The sequence below is a fragment of the Astyanax mexicanus genome, chromosome 15, assembly GCF_023375975.1.
Source record: "Astyanax mexicanus isolate ESR-SI-001 chromosome 15, AstMex3_surface, whole genome shotgun sequence".
Classification (NCBI taxonomy): domain Eukaryota; kingdom Metazoa; phylum Chordata; class Actinopteri; order Characiformes; family Acestrorhamphidae; genus Astyanax; species Astyanax mexicanus.
Window position 1 is genome coordinate 267,074 of NC_064422.1, and position 18,111 is coordinate 285,184.

At 39.1% G+C, this 18,111-nt stretch overlaps 1 protein-coding gene and 1 long non-coding RNA gene across 5 annotated transcripts in view; both read right to left on the reverse strand.

Moving 5' to 3' along the window:
- Window positions 1-664: 664 nt before the first annotated feature.
- Window positions 665-2,494, reverse strand: LOC125781321 (uncharacterized). The gene is made up of 2 exons (XR_007424531.1): window positions 1,705-2,494; window positions 665-1,595 (listed from the first exon to the last, which is right to left on the reverse strand). It is a non-coding gene; the product is annotated as an uncharacterized LOC125781321 (long non-coding RNA).
- Window positions 2,495-2,502: 8 nt separating this feature from the next.
- The window catches only part of LOC103042928 (uncharacterized), a 142,181-nt gene continuing 126,572 nt past the window's right edge, over window positions 2,503-18,111 (reverse strand). For all 4 annotated transcript variants that reach the window (XM_022666798.2, XM_022666797.2, XM_049465063.1 and 1 more), the window contains 4 exons: window positions 14,807-14,964; window positions 8,756-8,900; window positions 8,472-8,615; window positions 2,503-6,846 (listed from right to left, as the gene is read on the reverse strand). In XM_022666798.2, the coding sequence (XP_022522519.2) occupies window positions 6,574-6,846; window positions 8,472-8,615; window positions 8,756-8,900; window positions 14,807-14,964 (720 nt within the window). In that variant the 3' untranslated portion in view covers window positions 2,503-6,573. The remainder of the gene's footprint in view (window positions 6,847-8,471; window positions 8,616-8,755; window positions 8,901-14,806; window positions 14,965-18,111) is intronic.

The following is an 18,111-nucleotide window of genomic DNA, read 5'->3' on the forward strand; positions in this document are numbered from 1 at the left end:
TGAGTTGTTGAGCAAGGAATGGCATGAGGTCACCCAAAAGCAGTGTGAAGGACGGGTGGAGAGCATGTCAAGACGCATGAAAGCTGTGAATAAAAATCTGGGTTATTCTACCAAATACTGATTCTGAACTCTTCCTTAGATAAAATTGTAGTATTGTTGTCTTGTTTTCTTTGCATTTTTCGAGGTTTAAAAGTTCTGCATCTTTTTTGTTAATTTGACCATTTCTCATTTTCTGCAAACAAATGCTCTAAATTACAATATTTTTATTTGGAATTTGGGAGAAATGTCTTCAGTAGATTATAGATATAAAACCACAAGGTTCATTTTACTCAAACATATACCTATAAATAGTTCAATCAGAGAAACTGATTATTTTGAAGTGGTCTCTTATTTTTTCCAGAGCTGTAGGTACAACATTCCTCTATACAAAATATTACATCTGTCTGCAATGTGTATACAATGCTGCATTCTTAAGCTTCAGAGAGATGCCAAAAGTCATAAGACAGAATATTTCACGTCCTATGATTATGACATATGGATTATTAACCCGTTTAGTATGTTCAGCCATTCAAACTTACTGTTTTGGGAACTGGGTATACTGCACTGAGTAGAGAAATAAAGATCAATCATTATGGGATGCACAGAATACAAATAAACACAGACCACAATTTCATGCCATTTATAAACATTCAGGTGCTGGTTATAATTACAGTTATAGATTATTATCATACAGTCATGTTTTCGTCAGACAGCAGGTCTACTGTTCTAACCACAGCCTTACAGAACCCCAGAAGCAGCGTTCTACCAAAATCTGCAACGGATTACAACACAAACTGCTCAGCAGCTTCGTGTGTGTGTGTGTGTGTGTGTGTGTAAAGAACATAATTGGATCAAAACGCTGCAGAACAGCAGAACATCTACTGCACACTCTTAAAAATGAAGATGCTACAAGGGGTTCTTTAGGAAACGCCATAGAAGAAACAGGTTTTGTTCCAGAAAGAAACAGAAGAGATGTGTATCGGGAAAACCTTTGCATCAAGTAAAAGTTTTTGTGGCCTGCTAAAAGGTTCTGCACAATTCATACTGCTAACCGGTCATAGAAGAACCACTTCTGGTTTCTAAAAGAACCAAAAGAAAAAAAATGTTTAACTGAAGAACCTTTAAATTGGTAGAGAACCTTTGATAAAGCTAAAGATTTCTCAGGCCTTTTTTTATAACATTCTTCACACCCACACATCTCTTTTACACTCTTAACATGTTGGGTTCTTAATTAATCCAAAATAAAAGTTTTTCAAACTTCCTAAAAAAAAAGGTTCTTTACACAGACACTTCTTTTTTACATTGATATCTTGTCATAGAGGAACCATGTCCAGGTTCCTTAATAAATAAAAATGGATGTGTAGCTAAAGAACCTTTAATTTGGTTTAGAAATTGATCTGATGAGAGACTGACTAAATGTTCCTCAGGCCTTCTGATCAGGTTCTTCATACTCACTCATATCTTTTACACTCTTCACATGATTAAAAAACCTCTTTGGGTTCCATGAATGACCGAAAGAGACGTGTGACTGAAGAACCGTTAAATTGGTAGAGAACCTTTAGATCAACTGAAGGTTCCTCAGGCTTTCTGATCAGGTTCTTCATACTCACACTAGAAAGACAGAAAGATATGTGTAAGTGAAGAACCATTACATTGGTAGAAAACCTTTGGATCAACTGAAGGTTTAACTGAAGGTATGGAACCTCTAGATCATGTAAAGGCTCCTCAAGCCTTCTGATAAGGTTCTTCATATGCATACATCTCTTTTATACTGGTCTAGTCTGTGAAGAACACAAAGGTAAAGTTCTTTTGGTATGAGACTGAAGGACCTTTAAATTATTAAAGGATCTTTGTGGGGCAAGTTGAGGTTTCTCAGATCGCATATCTGTTGCACACCCTTAACCTGCCATAGGAAACCACTTTTGGATCTACACTGAAGAGTTTCTAAAAGGTTTGTAGACCATCTGCAAAAAAAAAAAAAAAAAAAAAAAAAGGGTTCTTCAGACCTGTTTTACACTCCTTTACATTTGTACACTCTGACCATGCTGTAAAAGAACTTCTGCGTTCAGAAATGCAGAAATTTGTGCATTTGTCTAAAAAATAAGGAAGGAATCACTTTTTTTATTTAAATGATTAAATCACCTTTATAACAACATCTTACTTTTTAGAGGTTCTTCATACACACATTTAAAAGTAAAGATTCTATAAAAGCATCTTTGTGTAGAACCACAGACGAAACATTTTGATTTCCATTTTTTGAGAGTGGTGTAAAGAACCTTTAAATGGGTTAACTTTTTTAAAAGTTCTGAAATTCGTAAAAAGGTTCTTCATACCACAAAAGTGGTTTTCCTATGGAGTAACTTGTCTATTACTTTTAAGAGTGTACAATCCTGGCCCTTTCTGGAACCAAACGTGGTTCATCTATGAAACTTCTCAAAGAACCCTTTTGTAGCATCCTTGTCTCTCACTTACACACAATACAGAGATACACACTGTGTACAGTCTGTGTAGTTTATAGCCATAGTAATGACGTCACTCATCACTTCCTACAGTTATGGCTGAGCTGTGTTATGGCGCTCTCTGCTGGTTAACTGGTGGTGCTGCAACAGCCAATGTTGTACTTAAATCAGCGTGAGTAAACATAAATGGCTTTACTGTAAAAATGGACGTTTTTGTTTTTTTTGCCTGAACTCCTAAAAAAGCATAAAAGCACAGTACATTCACACCTTTTTGCGTCTCTTTTCTTTGATTGGTAGTTTGATTGTTCGTTCACGGCACTACAGCAGAGATTCCAGCTGATCAGACACTTGGCGTTTGGTAACCCGACACAGTTTGATCATTTCTTTCTCCTCAATCGATGCTCAGGTGCTCGGTTCAGGGACAGATGTGGAAAACCAGACACGTGTGCTCAACCTTCATTTACTGTCATAAGCTGAAACTGCTTAACCAAAGAGATAATAGAATAGATAATACAATAGAATAAATAAAGAACATTGTGATGAGAAGGTCTGGAACATTTGAGGTTCCATCATTCTGATCCATCCTGGAGACATTTACATTCTAACAGACAGCGCTGCCTCAGCATTAATGTACATATAAATTACATAATACATAACATCACACTTCCACCTGTCCGTTCTTCATCACAGTGCCTTTTTCAAACATTTGTCTTACATTTTTCATAAAACGCGCGCAATGAAAAACAAGAAAAAAATACAACCAGAAAAAAATAAGAACTCGTTCCAGTCGTACGGGTGTGGAACACATGGATGCTCATAAGCCATAATCATGTATCAAATACATTCCACATACATTTGATTTACAGTATTATCAAGCATTACCACTCATCCCCTCACACACATCCGCACACTCATCCCCTCACACACATCCGCACACTCATCCCCTCACTTACACATCCGCACACTCATCCCCTCACTTACACATCCGCACACTCATCCCCTCACACACACATCCGCACACTCATCCCCTCACACACACATCCGCACACTCATCCCCTCACACACATCCGCACACTCATCCCCTCACTTACACATCCGCACACTCATCCCCTCACTTACACATCCGCACACTCATCCCCTCACACACATCCGCACACTCATCCCCTCACACACATCCGCACACTCATCCCCTCACACACATCCGCACACTCATTCCCTCACTTACACATCCGCACACTCATTCCCTCACACACATCCGCACACTCATTCCCTCACACACATCCGCACACTCATCCCCTCACACACACATCCACACACTCATTCCCTCACTTACACATCCACACACTCATTCCCTCACACACATCCGCACACTCATCCCCTCACACACATCCACACACTCATCCCCTCACTTACACATCCGCACACTCATCCCCTCACTTACACATCCACACACTCATTCCCTCACACACATCCGCACACTCATCCCCTCACACACATCCGCACACTCATCCCCTCACTTACACATCCGCACACTCATCCCCTCACTTACACATCCGCACACTCATCCCCTCACTTACACATCCGCACACTCATCCCCTCACTTACACATCCGCACACTCATCCCCTCACTTACACATCCGCACACTCATCCCCTCACTTACACATCCGCACACTCATTCCCTCACTTACACATCCACACACTCATTCCCTCACTTACACATCCACACACTCATCCCCTCACTTACACATCCACACACTCATTCCCTCACTTACACATCCACACACTCATTCCCTCACACACATCCGCACACTCATCCCCTCACACACATCCACACACTCATCCCCTCACTTACACATCCGCACACCCTACAACAAAGGACAAAAGTTGAATCTAAGGTGTGATTAAAAAATTACAGAGACATTCAGAGAAAGCGAGGTGAGAAACAGAAGAGAACAGAACAGCCAAACTACACACAGTATATTTCATATCACCACTAGAATTCGCTGCTTTTTTCTGCAGAAGAGAGGAGATTACAACAAGCCATCACTATTCAGCCATGCTGGCCACAATGGACAAGAACACTCAGCCAAGAGAACCGATAAAAGGACAAGGACAGTAATTATATTCCAAGGTAAATAAAGGAACTCTCTAGAGACGTACATTCCCAAACCAGGGGGAAAAAATTGGGACCATATGGAAATTGCATTTAATGCAATAATTTGATTATAATCATTTTAAAATAGGTTTCTTTTCGACTTTTATGTGATTGCAGTTTTATCTGCTTAATTTCCTATTTATTCATTAATATAATACATCCATACCTGCATTTCAGGCCTGCAACACATTCCAATAATAGTTGGGTCAGGGTCAATTTAGGGCTAAAGGTTAAAAAAAAAAATCTGAAAAAGGAAAATAGGGCTGGACAATAAAAAAAAAATCTTAATATTCTGCAAATAAAGAAAAGATATGTAATTACGATTTTAGTTCTTACATAACAACTGCGGGGTGGCACGGTGGAGCTGTTGCCTCACAGCAAGATGACCTGGGTTTGATTCCCGGCTGGGGTGACCCGGGTCTTTCTCCCCGTGTCTGCGTGGGTTTCCGCCGGTTCAGGCTGATTGGGTATTGTTTGATGGATTGGTGGCCTGTCCAGTGTGTATACTGCCTTCCACCCGATGCTGGCTTGGATAGGTTCCAGCACCCCTCCAGCCTTCCCAATTTTATTCACCAAAGAATAGGTTGCAGGCCTGGAATGCATTAATATTAATAATGAATGAAAAGAAGAAGTTGAGTAGATAAAAAAAAAACAAAATATCTTGAGTTTATACTGTCTGTAATCAAATGAAAGTCAAAGGAAACACTGTAAGAAACATTTGGATTTTCTGTAAATTTGCTTTTTCCATTCTGTCCCAATTTTTTTTTATTTGAGATTGTAGAATAAATGTAAAATGTCTCATAGTAATAATAGTTAACGTTAAGTGCAAGAGACGTTCTGGAATGGGGAAAAGAAAAACTGGAGTCAAAATGGTATGATCTGTCTACCATTCAGGACAATCAGCTCAATATACATATATATGAAATCAGCTCGAGTCATTCCAGTGCAACTCTGGAACTGGAACTGGGATTGATGACCATTCAAGTCAAGCGGTTGAGATCCAATATAGCCCCAATTTGATGTACAGCGTATCTGCACCCGAAGCACTGGGATAGATATCAAAAGGGGGTCTGTAGGACGTATTAGCCCAGGCGTGGACTGTATGTACAGAAGAAGCACAGACAGCTCTCTGAGAGCCGATGTGAAGCTCAGTCCTGGTCCTACTTACCACTGTCCTACTGTCTTCACAACCTTTCACAATCTTTATCCAGGAGTCCACCTATGGACGCTCCCTGTTGAGTGCACTGCTCTGAATGTGGAATGTGACAAGCCCTGCTGCTATGGAATTAACATTGGAGATAAACAGGTAGTATGATTTGATACGACAAAAAAAAGAAGAGCAAGGAATGACTTGCAGATCATCGTCAAAGCAAAGATCGTCAAAGATCATCTACTGACGATCATCACGACACGGAAAGGTACTGTACATGCAGGGAAGCTGAGAGGTGCACTGTCTATGATGGCCCCTGCATGGTGTGAAAGATTGGGATGCTAACAGTCATTTTAAAGGTATCGAGCGGAGGTTTGGTCCCAGGTCTGAGGCGATTGGAGAGTGTGTGGATCCACAGAGCAGACGGCAGAACGACGACGATAGAAGAAGAGTTCAAGTGTTCCTTCGACCCTCTAGTTCCTCTCATATCTAGTACACATCACAGTACATCCTTCCACCTCTTTCAGGTCAACATAAACGTCCTTCAATGTCTCAAACGCTTTCCTCTGCCCCCTCCACGCTCTCCCCAAACGCACATCACCACCCAGGACTCTGGGTTTTACCCAGGAGATGGTTCACCAGCAGGCCAATCACAGAGTCTGCACAGAGAGCCTGTGCCACCGTGTCCTGCAGGAGGGCGTGCACAGGAAAGAGAAAGACCTCGCTTCTTCTCCAGCACAAAGCGCTTCCAGTACAGAGTGGGAAGGGGTCACTTTTTGACGGCCTGCCGGTAGCTGTGTCTCTGGCCTTGTCCGCGGGCGCAGCTTGCTCCGGTGCCGTTCCCCGTGGCCGGGGGGTCCCTGGCCGTGCTGGGGCCGTCTCTGGTGCTGCAGGTCAGGCTGCTCTCCTGCAGGGTCGGGCTGGACTGAGCCCTCTGCAGAGAACCCTCCTCCAGCAGCATGGCCTCAAACACCGACAGGTTGTCGTCTCCGCAGCGCTGCTTAGCTCTCAGCAGCATGCTGTACGTCTCGTACCGCGTTTTCTGAGACAAAGAGAACAGGAAAAGGTCATGACAAAAGAACTGCAGCAAAGTCACAACTCCATAAGGTCATTACAGACTGTAGTCCTGTATTTGTTTCTATACATTCTTTATTATTATCTTTGTTTCATTCTGTTCTTTAATGGTCAGGACTAGGGCTGGGGATAGTTTTAAAACCTTTACAATATACAGAATGTTGAGCTCAAATCTCCCTAAGTGAGAGAGACACAGAGTGAGAGAGACAGAGCGAGTGAAAGAGATATTGATTATCATGGAGGAGGTGTGTTAATCGTGTGTGTTGTGCTGGTTGGTATGAGTAGATCAGATACAGCAGTGCTGCTGGTCCACTGTACTAAACACTCCCACCTGCAGTCGCTGCTCTACCTTGTAGATAAAAGTAAAGTCAAAGACAGATAATTTTTTTGAGGGTTTATCCCTACCAGCTTTGTGCATCTAGAGAATCTGAGAATCAATGGAATTTAGGTCTGACTGGGCCTTTCAAGCACATGAATATTCTTTTATCTAAACCATTCCACTGTAGCTCTGGCTGTATGTTTAGGGTCATCGTCTTGCTGGAAGGTGAAGCTCCTTCTCAGTTTCAAGTCTTTTACAGCCTCCAACAGGTGTTCCTCCAGGATTGGCCTGAATTTAGCTCCATCCATCTTCCCATCAACTCTGACCAGCTTCCCTGTCCCTGCTGAAGAAAAGCATCACCACAGCATGATGCTGCCACCACCATGTTTCACAGTGGGGATAGTGTGTTCAGGGTAATGAGCAGTATTACTTTTCCAACACACATAGAGCTTTGCATCTGACCACAGAACCTTCTTCTACATGTTTGCTGTGTCCCCCACATGGCTTTTTTTTCAACAATGCTTTTCTTCTTGCCAGATTTATGAAGGTGCACAACTTATACTGCAGTTGTCCTGTGAATAGGTTCCCCTAATCTGAGCTGTGGATTTCAGCTCCTCCAAAGTGTCTGTGGGCCTCTTGGCTGCTTTTCTGACCAGTGCGCTCCTTGCTCCTTGATCTGTCAGTTTGGGTGAACGGCCATGGCTTAGTAGGTTTGAGTTAACCCTGCTTTAAACTTCTCCACAACTTTATCTCTGATCTGTCTGGTGAGTTCATTGGTCTTTAAGATGCTGTTTGAGAGAACTGAGATTAAATTACACACAACTGGACTCTATTAACTCATTTATATATAAGTGATTTCTGAAGGCAATTGACTGCACTGGATTTTGTTCATGGATTTTACAGTAAAGGGAGAAGAATATATTTGCACGTCACACTTTTCAGTATCATTTTCATTCCACTTCACAGTTATATACTAGTTTGTGTCAGTCTCTCACTAAAAATCACAATAAATCGAATACTTTTACAATGCACTGTATATAACATTTATACAAACTTTGGTGGTTTTCAAATGTGTTCATGAAATTAAATTAAACAAATTAAAATATATCCAAAGCTCTCCTCTTGCAGTCTAGCCTTATTTACAGTTCTCCTTATATCAACAGCTGTGGTAAATCAGCTGAGCTGCTGATGGAATTGAACCCATCCAATGTTCTGCTGGCTGGAACTACGTTCATTTATTGAGGCTAGTTCCTCTGTCACATCATTTAACTCACCTCAAACTCCAGGTACTCTTCCCTCAGTCTGTACTCCTCCAGCTCTCGGCCCTTAACCTTTCGGTCAGGCGGGTACGAGCGGAGCTCCGCCAGCTCCGTGGAGGTGGCATGAAAACGAGCCTCATGAGCTTGTACCTGCTCCTCCTACACACACACACACACACACACACACTTCAGTGACTTCACACCAATTGTAGGCCACACACAGAGTTATTGGATGCACACTTGGCTGCAGAACACACACTTGAGAATTGTAGAAGCCAATTGTAGTTAAATCATGTGACCTGCGAGAGTTTGGAGGCTGAGCCTGGCAGCAGCGGGCGGCTGAATTTCTTCTGTGAGCCGATGGCAGCTGGCAGGGGCGGGGCAGAGAACATGGCAGCAACTGTGTTGATGCGAGTGATCCAAGACTGCATTTGTTCTGCGTTCCTGCACACACACACACACACACACACACAAAGCAATAAACAAAGGCCCTATTACACATAATTAATTAAGCTTTGCCTTTGGTAAACAGGTGCCGCTGTTAGGAGGCTTTACATGTGCCCAGAATAGTAAAGACCTGATGATGCATTTAAAAACACAGGGCGGTAAACAGGCTTGAAAATCGGCATCTTTTAAGCATTTCACACCCCAACCAAGGTTCCTCACTTTTTATACATCAACAATCAACTTCATACAATGAACAAATGCATTCGTTGGCCCCTTTAAGTTTACATATTTAGGGAAACACTGCTGAAAATACAGTGTAATGAAAAAGTGTTTGCTCCTTCATAATTTCTTACCTTTTGGCATGTTTGTCACTCTTAAATATACAAATTACTCAAAGACAACACAAGTAAACACAAAATGCAGTTTTTAAATGAAGGATTTTATTATTAAGGAAAAAAATCTAAACCTAGATGGCCCTGTATAAAAAAAGTGTTTATCCCCTAAAACTAATAACTGATTCTCTGATTGTTGAGATGAGCCTTAATGCTCGTTTTGCTCAGCAGTGGTTTATGTCTTGGCACTCTTCCATGCTGGCCATTTTTGCCCAGTCTCTTTCTTATTGGGTCATGAACGCTGACCTTAACTGAGGCGAATGAGGCCGGCTTTGGATGTTGTTGTGGGGGCTTTTGTGACGTCTTGGATCATTTGTAGCTGAGCTCTTGAGGTAATTTTGGTCAGCTGGACACTCCTGGGAAGGTTCACCACTGTTTCCTTTTTTTTGCTATTTGTGGATAATGGCTCTCTTTATGGTTTGCTGGAGTCCCAAAACTTTAGGAAAGGTTTTTCCAGACTAATAGATCTCAATTACTTTCTCTCATTTGTTCATGAAGTCTATATTTAGAGTATCTTTTGGTCTACTTTGCTTTGTCAGGCAGATCCTATTTAAGTGATTTCCTGATTGGCAGTAATCAGGCCTGGCTGTGGGTAGAGAACTCAGGTGTGATAAATCACAGTTATGTTTTAACTGGTGCATGTTGTGTTTACTTGTGTTCTCTTTGAAAAATATTTAAATTTGTTTGGTGAAAAATTTTGCCAAAACAAGTAAAAATGTAACTTTTGATAAGGGTAACAAACAGCCGAGAATATGCTGTATAATTAAGATGTAAACACACACTCTCACCTACACTCTACACACACACACACACACACAGATACAGATCACTTGTCTTTCCATAAGAGCTGTAACTGGGACAGAACTGCAACTGGAGCAGAACAGGCTCTCCTGGGGGACTGGAACATGTGGGAACACACATGGCTACACGAGTCCAGTATATAAAAAAATACACACAACAAAGGGAGAGGAGTGTGTTTCATGTTCTAGAGGTTGGTGGGTTAAACTATCTATATCTATAGCAATCTATAGCAATATGTGTATAAAATGTGTTTCTTTACTCTATTATGACACACTGGCTCTTTTATATGAATTCCTGTGTCTGCTAATAATCAGATGAAATCAGGTGTTTATGTTAAAATGTCTGTCACATTATTGTAATATAGTTCATAATAATAATGAATATTTGTTTTTACAATATGTGTTCCTAAAAATAAGTGCAACAATAGAATAATAATGCAGTAATGTCATTTTAAAGGAGAATAAACTCAGTAATAGTTCATAATAGAAAAATATTACAGTCCAGGCATTAGTCACTGATCAACTAGCCAAAATATTGATGTCAAGGTTGGCATGTCAAGGCTATATCCATAAACTGTATGATAAATCAGTACTAAAATTATTATGACCGATAATCACTCCAGTCCAGTAAAAGTAAAATTTATTTATGTACCGTATTTTTTGCACTAAAAGACGCACTTAAATTTCTTTCATTTTCCCAAAAGCTATCAGTTTGCTTTGTAATTTGGTGCACTTTGTGTATGAATTTCACTGAATTACAGCATTATACAGGAGTCTGTATTAGCATGAGCTAATAACCGGGCTAAGCGTTAGCTCTTTCTCCGTTCAGAGGTGAGTACATCGGCCTGTAGCCTGTGTGTTTACCGTGTTAAAACAAGCTATTTGGGACAAACTGCTAGCTAAAATCACCCTGGTTTACTGGAACACTCAGGTGTCGGGCGGCGCTAGTGCTTCGTGGACAATGCTAATACTCCAGCCTTAATGCTGGAGAAATCTGGAAATCTAAGCTGTAAATAAGTAGTGGAGTGGTGTGGAGCGGAGCAGGCTTGGAAGCAGATTTTACACTTGACTAAACGTACCAGACCTGCATGAAAAGCCTACTCCGAAACATTAATCTGGCTTTTTAATGTATAAATGTTTGTACAGATGAAGGAGGCACCTTCAGGCATCTGGGAATTGAAAAGTGTGCTTAAGGATGAACCAGACTGGTGCAAGTACACGTTCTCTTCCTGATATCTTAGACTTTCCCATGATGTTACACAAATAAGCATTATGTTTCAGGTGTGCCTTAAAATAGGTGTGTCTCTAATTAACTCCAATAAACCTATCAGAAGCTTCCAAATACATGACATCATCATATGGGCTGTCCCAAATTGAGGCATAATACTCTTAGTGCATGAAAACTTTTGACTTTGCAGAAAGTAATAAAAATGTCTAAACAATTCTCTCTCTTTTATTGTTCTGGCATTTGGCAAATCTAGATCATTTTGATAATCCTAATTGACCTAAAACAGGAAAAGTCATTTCAAAAACATGCATATGTGTCTTTTTATATAGTGTATATAAACTTCTGGTTTCAACTGTATCCTCAGTCAAATTATAATGTTAGAATAAATACACATACATATATAACATTCATAAAAAACCATTGCCATATTCATATATTTATATATTTAATAAGTCAATACCATAAATATCATGACTGGCCTCCTACACTACACTGTCATTTCCTGTCATGACAGTAAAGTATTCATTTTAAAGCATCTCTTTGATGCATTAAATACAGAACAGCATCAGCTCGTTTCTTCACCCTGCACAGACAGCAGTCTTCTCTGTAATCTTCTGGAGAGAGCAAACTGCTCTCCTTGACCTCCTTTTATCTATGATTGATGCTTCAAGCTAAGGCTGCTTCTCATCATTTCTTATTTTCTGGCACTTTTTATAGACACAACAACCCCGTGTCTCTATTTTTGCCATTTTTCACTTTTTGACATGGTGTCATGATGAATAGACCAATAGAAAAGTTCCAAAATTACTTTAATCATTTTACATTGAATTCCATTGAACTTTTTTTTCCTATTTCTGTAAAGGTTCCTGTGACAATATAAAAAAATATAACAATAAAAGGAAGATGTGGATAAATGTACCATCATAAAAGCTCCCTCTAATTTGTATGACTCTAAAATCTACTGTTCGATTAGAGATAACCACATCTTACCACACTTTTATTATCAAATTCTAGGTTCTCAGGGCTTAGTAAGGCCACTGCGCTGATTAGCAACACTATGATAAGAACTGCCAGATTAATTATGATCTATTTGTACAGACATATTGTCTCCAATGATATTGGACCATTTTGATGTACAGTTGCAGGCATACATTAAATTTATAGATTTATTTTCCTTATTTTAAAATGAAAAAAAAAACCATATTGAATTATTTAGCAAAAAAAATATGTTTTATATTTAAAATTCTTTAAAGTAGCACCTCTTGCTTAGATGACAGTTTTGCACATCTCGGTTGGATTTTTTTAGTCAGCTTTAGAAGTAGAGTCACCTGAAATTCAGGCTTTCAGTTAACAGCTGTGCTGAACTCGTCAAGAGTTAATTTCTTTAATTTTCTTGTCTCTTAATGTGTTTGAGAGCATCAGTTGTAAAGTTGTGAAGAGGTAGAGTTGATATACAGTAAATAGCTCTATTTAAGTAATGCTCTTAGAACCACCCAACTAAACTAAGCCAAGTAAAGAAAAAAAATCCTAAAAAAAGTAGCCTCCTTTTGATTACATCAACATACAGCAATTCATCTAAATAATGTTGGAGAAATTGTGGAGGGCAGGGGATTTTACACATATTTTGGGATTTTCCTAAAATCTCAGAATTTTGGGAGAGGGTGCTCAAAGAGATTGAAATGTTCTTGGATTTCAAACTTACTTTAGACCCAGCCCTTGTTATTTTAGGTATAATCCCGGACGATATGATTGAAGGAAATCTGACCTATTTATTGAGAATATTGCTTTTAATAGCATAACAAAACGATAACAACCTCCTGGCTTAAGCCACAACCACCTAAAATAACACAATGGAGAGAAAGGGTAAAAATGTCTTCATTATGAAAAAATTACAGCTAAATTACAGCTATGACTGAATCTATTCTTCAAAAGTTGGGCACCATTAATGTAAGCAATGCCAGATCTTGTATCACCTACAGTATTTTAATGGTTGTGCATGTATCTCCTTTTTTTTTTTTTTTAAAGAAAAACAATTGAGTTAAAGTACCTATTACTGACCAGGCATTCCCTCTTGTTTGTTATACTCGTTTGTGACAGGTTGGTTGTATGTCATTATTACTGTACTATGTGTACTAAACAAAAATAGCAATAAAAACACAGTTCAAAAAAAAGTATCCTCAAGTGCAGTGGCAAAGACCATCAAAAAAGTTATGATGAAACTGGCCCTCATCAGGACCGCCCCAGGATGGAAGAGCAAGAGTTACCTCTGTTACATTGGATAAGTTGATCTGTCGAGATATTATTATATTATGTGCGGACATTTTGATGTAATGTATCTTTGTATGTTTTAAAAATGAACTTTTCTGTACATTTGATCTTTTTTATTGTAAATTCTGAACATTGACTCATGGTCATCTTTTCAATTTGTCATTCATCAGGACTGGGAGTTCTCACATAAGTTTTATTTAAGAACTGATGTGGTAATTGAATAAACAGCTGCATAAATATGTAGAATAGTATCTTCAGAATCTGAACTACAACTAAAGAATCTCTTTATTTGCACCTCTCACTTTAATCCAGTGTATGATACTTTATAACACACTGTGTAACATATTCAATATAAATATACCCTCAAAAAAATCTGTGCCTACGGAGTAAGAAATTAGAGCCTGTAGATTTTGTTTCTGGTAGAATCAGCAGATCTTTCAGATTTCAGGGCAGTTGTGGGGCAACACTGAGTTTTAGCTTCCTCCAATGATTTTCTATGAGTCTGAAGACTGGTTAGGACAGTCCAGGACCTTAAAATGCTTCTTACACAGGTCACTCCTTAGTTGCCCTGGCTGTTTTGGGTCACCACAACCCTGGGTAAACTTGCGTGTGTTACTAACGCTAAGCTTTAAGCCTGTAGCTTGTTTTAACAAGGCAAACATGCAGACTACAGTCCAATATACTCGCCTCTGAAGGGCGAGAGAGCTAGCGCTGCGGTTAGTAGCTAATGCTCAAAACTCTGTACTTCAGCAAAGTGGATTTGCTGCTCTTTAATACCTGGCTGGTAAAATCCACACATAATGTGCACTGACAATTTTTGGGAAAGGATTTTTAATGTGTCTATAGTTATTTCAATAATATGGTATTTCATGCAATAAAATGCAAATTCATTTAGATTTTTCTGATTTTTTTCTCACAGTAGATGTGTACCTTTGATAAAAATGACAGATCTCTCAATTTCAATCAAAAAATCATCAGCGCATGAAATACTTATTTTCCCTACTGTATTAGAACACGTAGACCTTCAAGGTTAAATCCCAGGAGTCAACACATTTTTACAAATATCTTTAAAAAAAAAATCAACAAACAAACAAACAAAATATATAGTCTTTGTCAATTATTTACATACAACCTGAACCAATGACCTTGAGGGGCTGTAAAGGTTTGCAGGTATGCAGGGATTGTAAATAAAAAGCCACAGAAAGATGAACTTACGGAGCCTGGAACAGGTAGACTCTCCAGTCGGCCGTGCGCAGGTAGAAAACGTTGGGTCGTTTATGGTAGTCAGTGGCTCTGATGGCCAGGGAGTGGTGGATGGACACGGCGTTCTTCAGATCTTCATCAGAGAGCCGCTTGTCAGGCCTGTACTCACCCTGTAACACCAATCAGATCCACAGTTACTCAAACTATCATCACTTCATCAATAAAGAATCAATGATTCATTCTAATGTAATTGTAATATTAGTAATTTACTGAGTAAATCAACCTTTTAATTAAAATGTTGAACTGTACTGTACATTTAACACAATGATTCTTCAAACTGAAAAACAGTGAGTTTTACCTGGATAAAATGAGACTAAATGCAGTGAAACAATGTTTCATAGTAGGGGAGTGCTGCAGAGTATTGTACTGTAATTTCTGAATCAAATCATAACACAGTGATATTATTTTGCTAATTTTATTTATTATTATTTACTGGGATGTTTTAATGATATTTTTTGTATAATTGTTTATTTTTGCAGTTTATATGCATTCACTACATATTTATGGTATTTTTTATTCATTAATTTATTATTTGGTCCTTAGATAAAATGAATTTGAATTGTATAGTTTAAAACACTTTCTTAGCAAAAAATGATGAATGCGATTAGGTGCAATTAATCCAGATTAATCATAGAACATGAAATTAATTTGATTTTTATTTTTTTCTGACACAGCAGTGCTCCCAAAATCTAGTAGAAACAGTTACTACAATAAAAGCAGGGGAAAAGTCTTGTTTTCAGAAGACATGAATAACTGAGCAGCTGTCCCAATACCTTTCTCTAAAATTGTATGTAGAGATTTAGATATATTAATCACAAAGCATGAAATAATAAGATTATTTTTAATGATTTAGTCGCCTGACAGCACTACTTTTGGGATGAGTTGTGATGATTGTCCAACCTGACCTCACCTGCTAAATCCAATCAAAACCTCACAGCAGTGCTTGCAAAATCTAGTAGAAATGTTCCTCTGGACAGTAGAGACAGTTACTCCAACAAAAGCAGGACGAATAGCCTTGTTATCAGAAGACATGTGAATAAATGAGCCGCTGTCCCAATACTTCAATACTTTAGTCTAAAACTGTTCGTAGAACGTTGGCGTGCTTAAGGACAGGTTTACTGGATCTCACTGATTCACTTTCACTCTCATAATGATTCACTTTGTAAATGCTGTGCGACATTTACTGAGCGTCCAGGCCGAGACGATAATTACTGTGCTGCAAAATGCCATAAGCAATTGTTTCAAATATCAGCAGCATCATCTGAACAGTACAAACTGCTCTCCTTCACATTAAAAGAAGCACAAACTTTAAACCCACAGTTTCTGAAGCAGAGGTCTCTGAAACTGTTCTGAGTGCTGCAATTAAAAAATGTACTTCTATCAACCTAAGATTATTAACATTAACATTTATTGGCCTTTTCTCTGGCACGCTGTCCACTGCTGGCGTTTAACTGAGCCGAACATCTGTTTGACCAAGGGAACCTTCCTGTATGGGCCACTACTTCCTCTCAAAAGCAGCACAGTTAGCAGAACTCAGAGCAGTCATTTGGCACAGGCCACCAGACCGCAGGCTTCAGGCCAGCTGGACTTCAGGGCCTTTTGGCCTTTACCCAGCGTTCAGCATTAACCAACTGATCCAGGAACAGAAATAGCCTCTCCCACAGCCTCGCCAGGTCAGCCAGCTAGAGTGATGGTGCTGGAAGGGAGCCTGCTCCTCTAAGGCCACGTTAGGCAACTAAAGGAGGTTCTTGAGATGTTCTCCTCAGCCTTCTGCTCTTTTACTAAACGCAAACTACTCTTCAAGCTTTTATTTTTATCTTTAAAAATTATTAAACACATCCATCCAGATAAAGAATCTCCTTCACAGGGGTAACTTTGATTCAATAGATGCATCCCTGCAACATGCAGTGGCAGAACTTGCAGCATGGTGGTGCTGTGGAGCACATGTACAGCAGATAGTGTGTGGGCTTCTTCTGTCGCAGTGGAAAAAAATCACTCCACATAAACAGTTGAGGTACATAAATTCAATTACATTAATAAACGAGGAATATATACACAGATCCTTTTGTTTTTGCTTTTTTATCATATTGATATTTTATAGATTATCAAACAAACAACTTATATAAAAATATAAAAATCACTTTATAAACTATGAGTTTAATTAATAAAAGGGAAAAAGACTATCCAAACCAATCTAAATTGTGTTTTTTACACAGGATTTTACTGCAGGATTTTCCAGCCTGGTTAAGATCATGCCACAACATCTCAATCAGACTCAATCAGTGACTATGCCACTCCAGAATCTTCATTTTTTTTAAACCATTTAGAGGTAAGTTTGTTTGTGTACTGTGGGTCATTGTCCTGCTGCAGAACCCAAGTACATCTGAGCTTGAGGTCTCGAACAGATGGCCAGATATTCTCTTTCAGGATTGTCTGGTAAACAGCAGAATTCCTGGTTTCATCTATTACAGCAAGTTGTCCTGATTACGTTTAGTATGATGTTTTTCTTCTGAATTTATGTGATTTTTTTTACGCCAGATATAATGGGATACACACCTTCCAAAAAATGTCTAAAGAACATTTACCCAAAGTCCTGGGGATCATCAAGATGTTTTGATAAATGTGAGATGGGCCATTGTGTTCTTTTGGGTCAGAAGAGTTTTTTGCCTTGGAACTCGCCCATGGAGACCATTTATGATCAGCCTCTTTCTTATTATTGAATCATTAACACTGACCCTAACTGAGGCAAGTGAGACCTGTAAGTCTTTAAATGGTTGTGGTTAGTGACATTGGACTTTTTAAAAAGTGTGATTAATCACAGACTTTTTCACACAGGGTTGGATAGTTTTTTCCCCCTAATAAATTAAATCTTCCTTTTAAAAAGTGCTTTTTATATTTACTTGGGTTATATTCGTCTAATATTAAAGTTACAAGTAAAGTAAATTTGCTTCCTATAAACATCAATAAGCTACTTACACCTCTCAACTGGAATTTTATACCACTCTTCATTTGTGAACTGCTCCAGGTCTTTCTTCTCCCAACAGTAATTTTAAGATCTCTCCACAGGTCTTCAATAGTATTTAGATCTGGACTCATTGCTGCCACTTCGAAACTGTCCAGCACTTTGTTTTCTTACATCTTTGGGTGCTTTTTGAAGTATCTTTCGGGTCATTGTCCTGATCTAGGACGTGAACCCATTTTTCTGATAATGGGCTCTATATTGCGACCTGAAATCCCTTGGTAATCTTTAGGTTTAA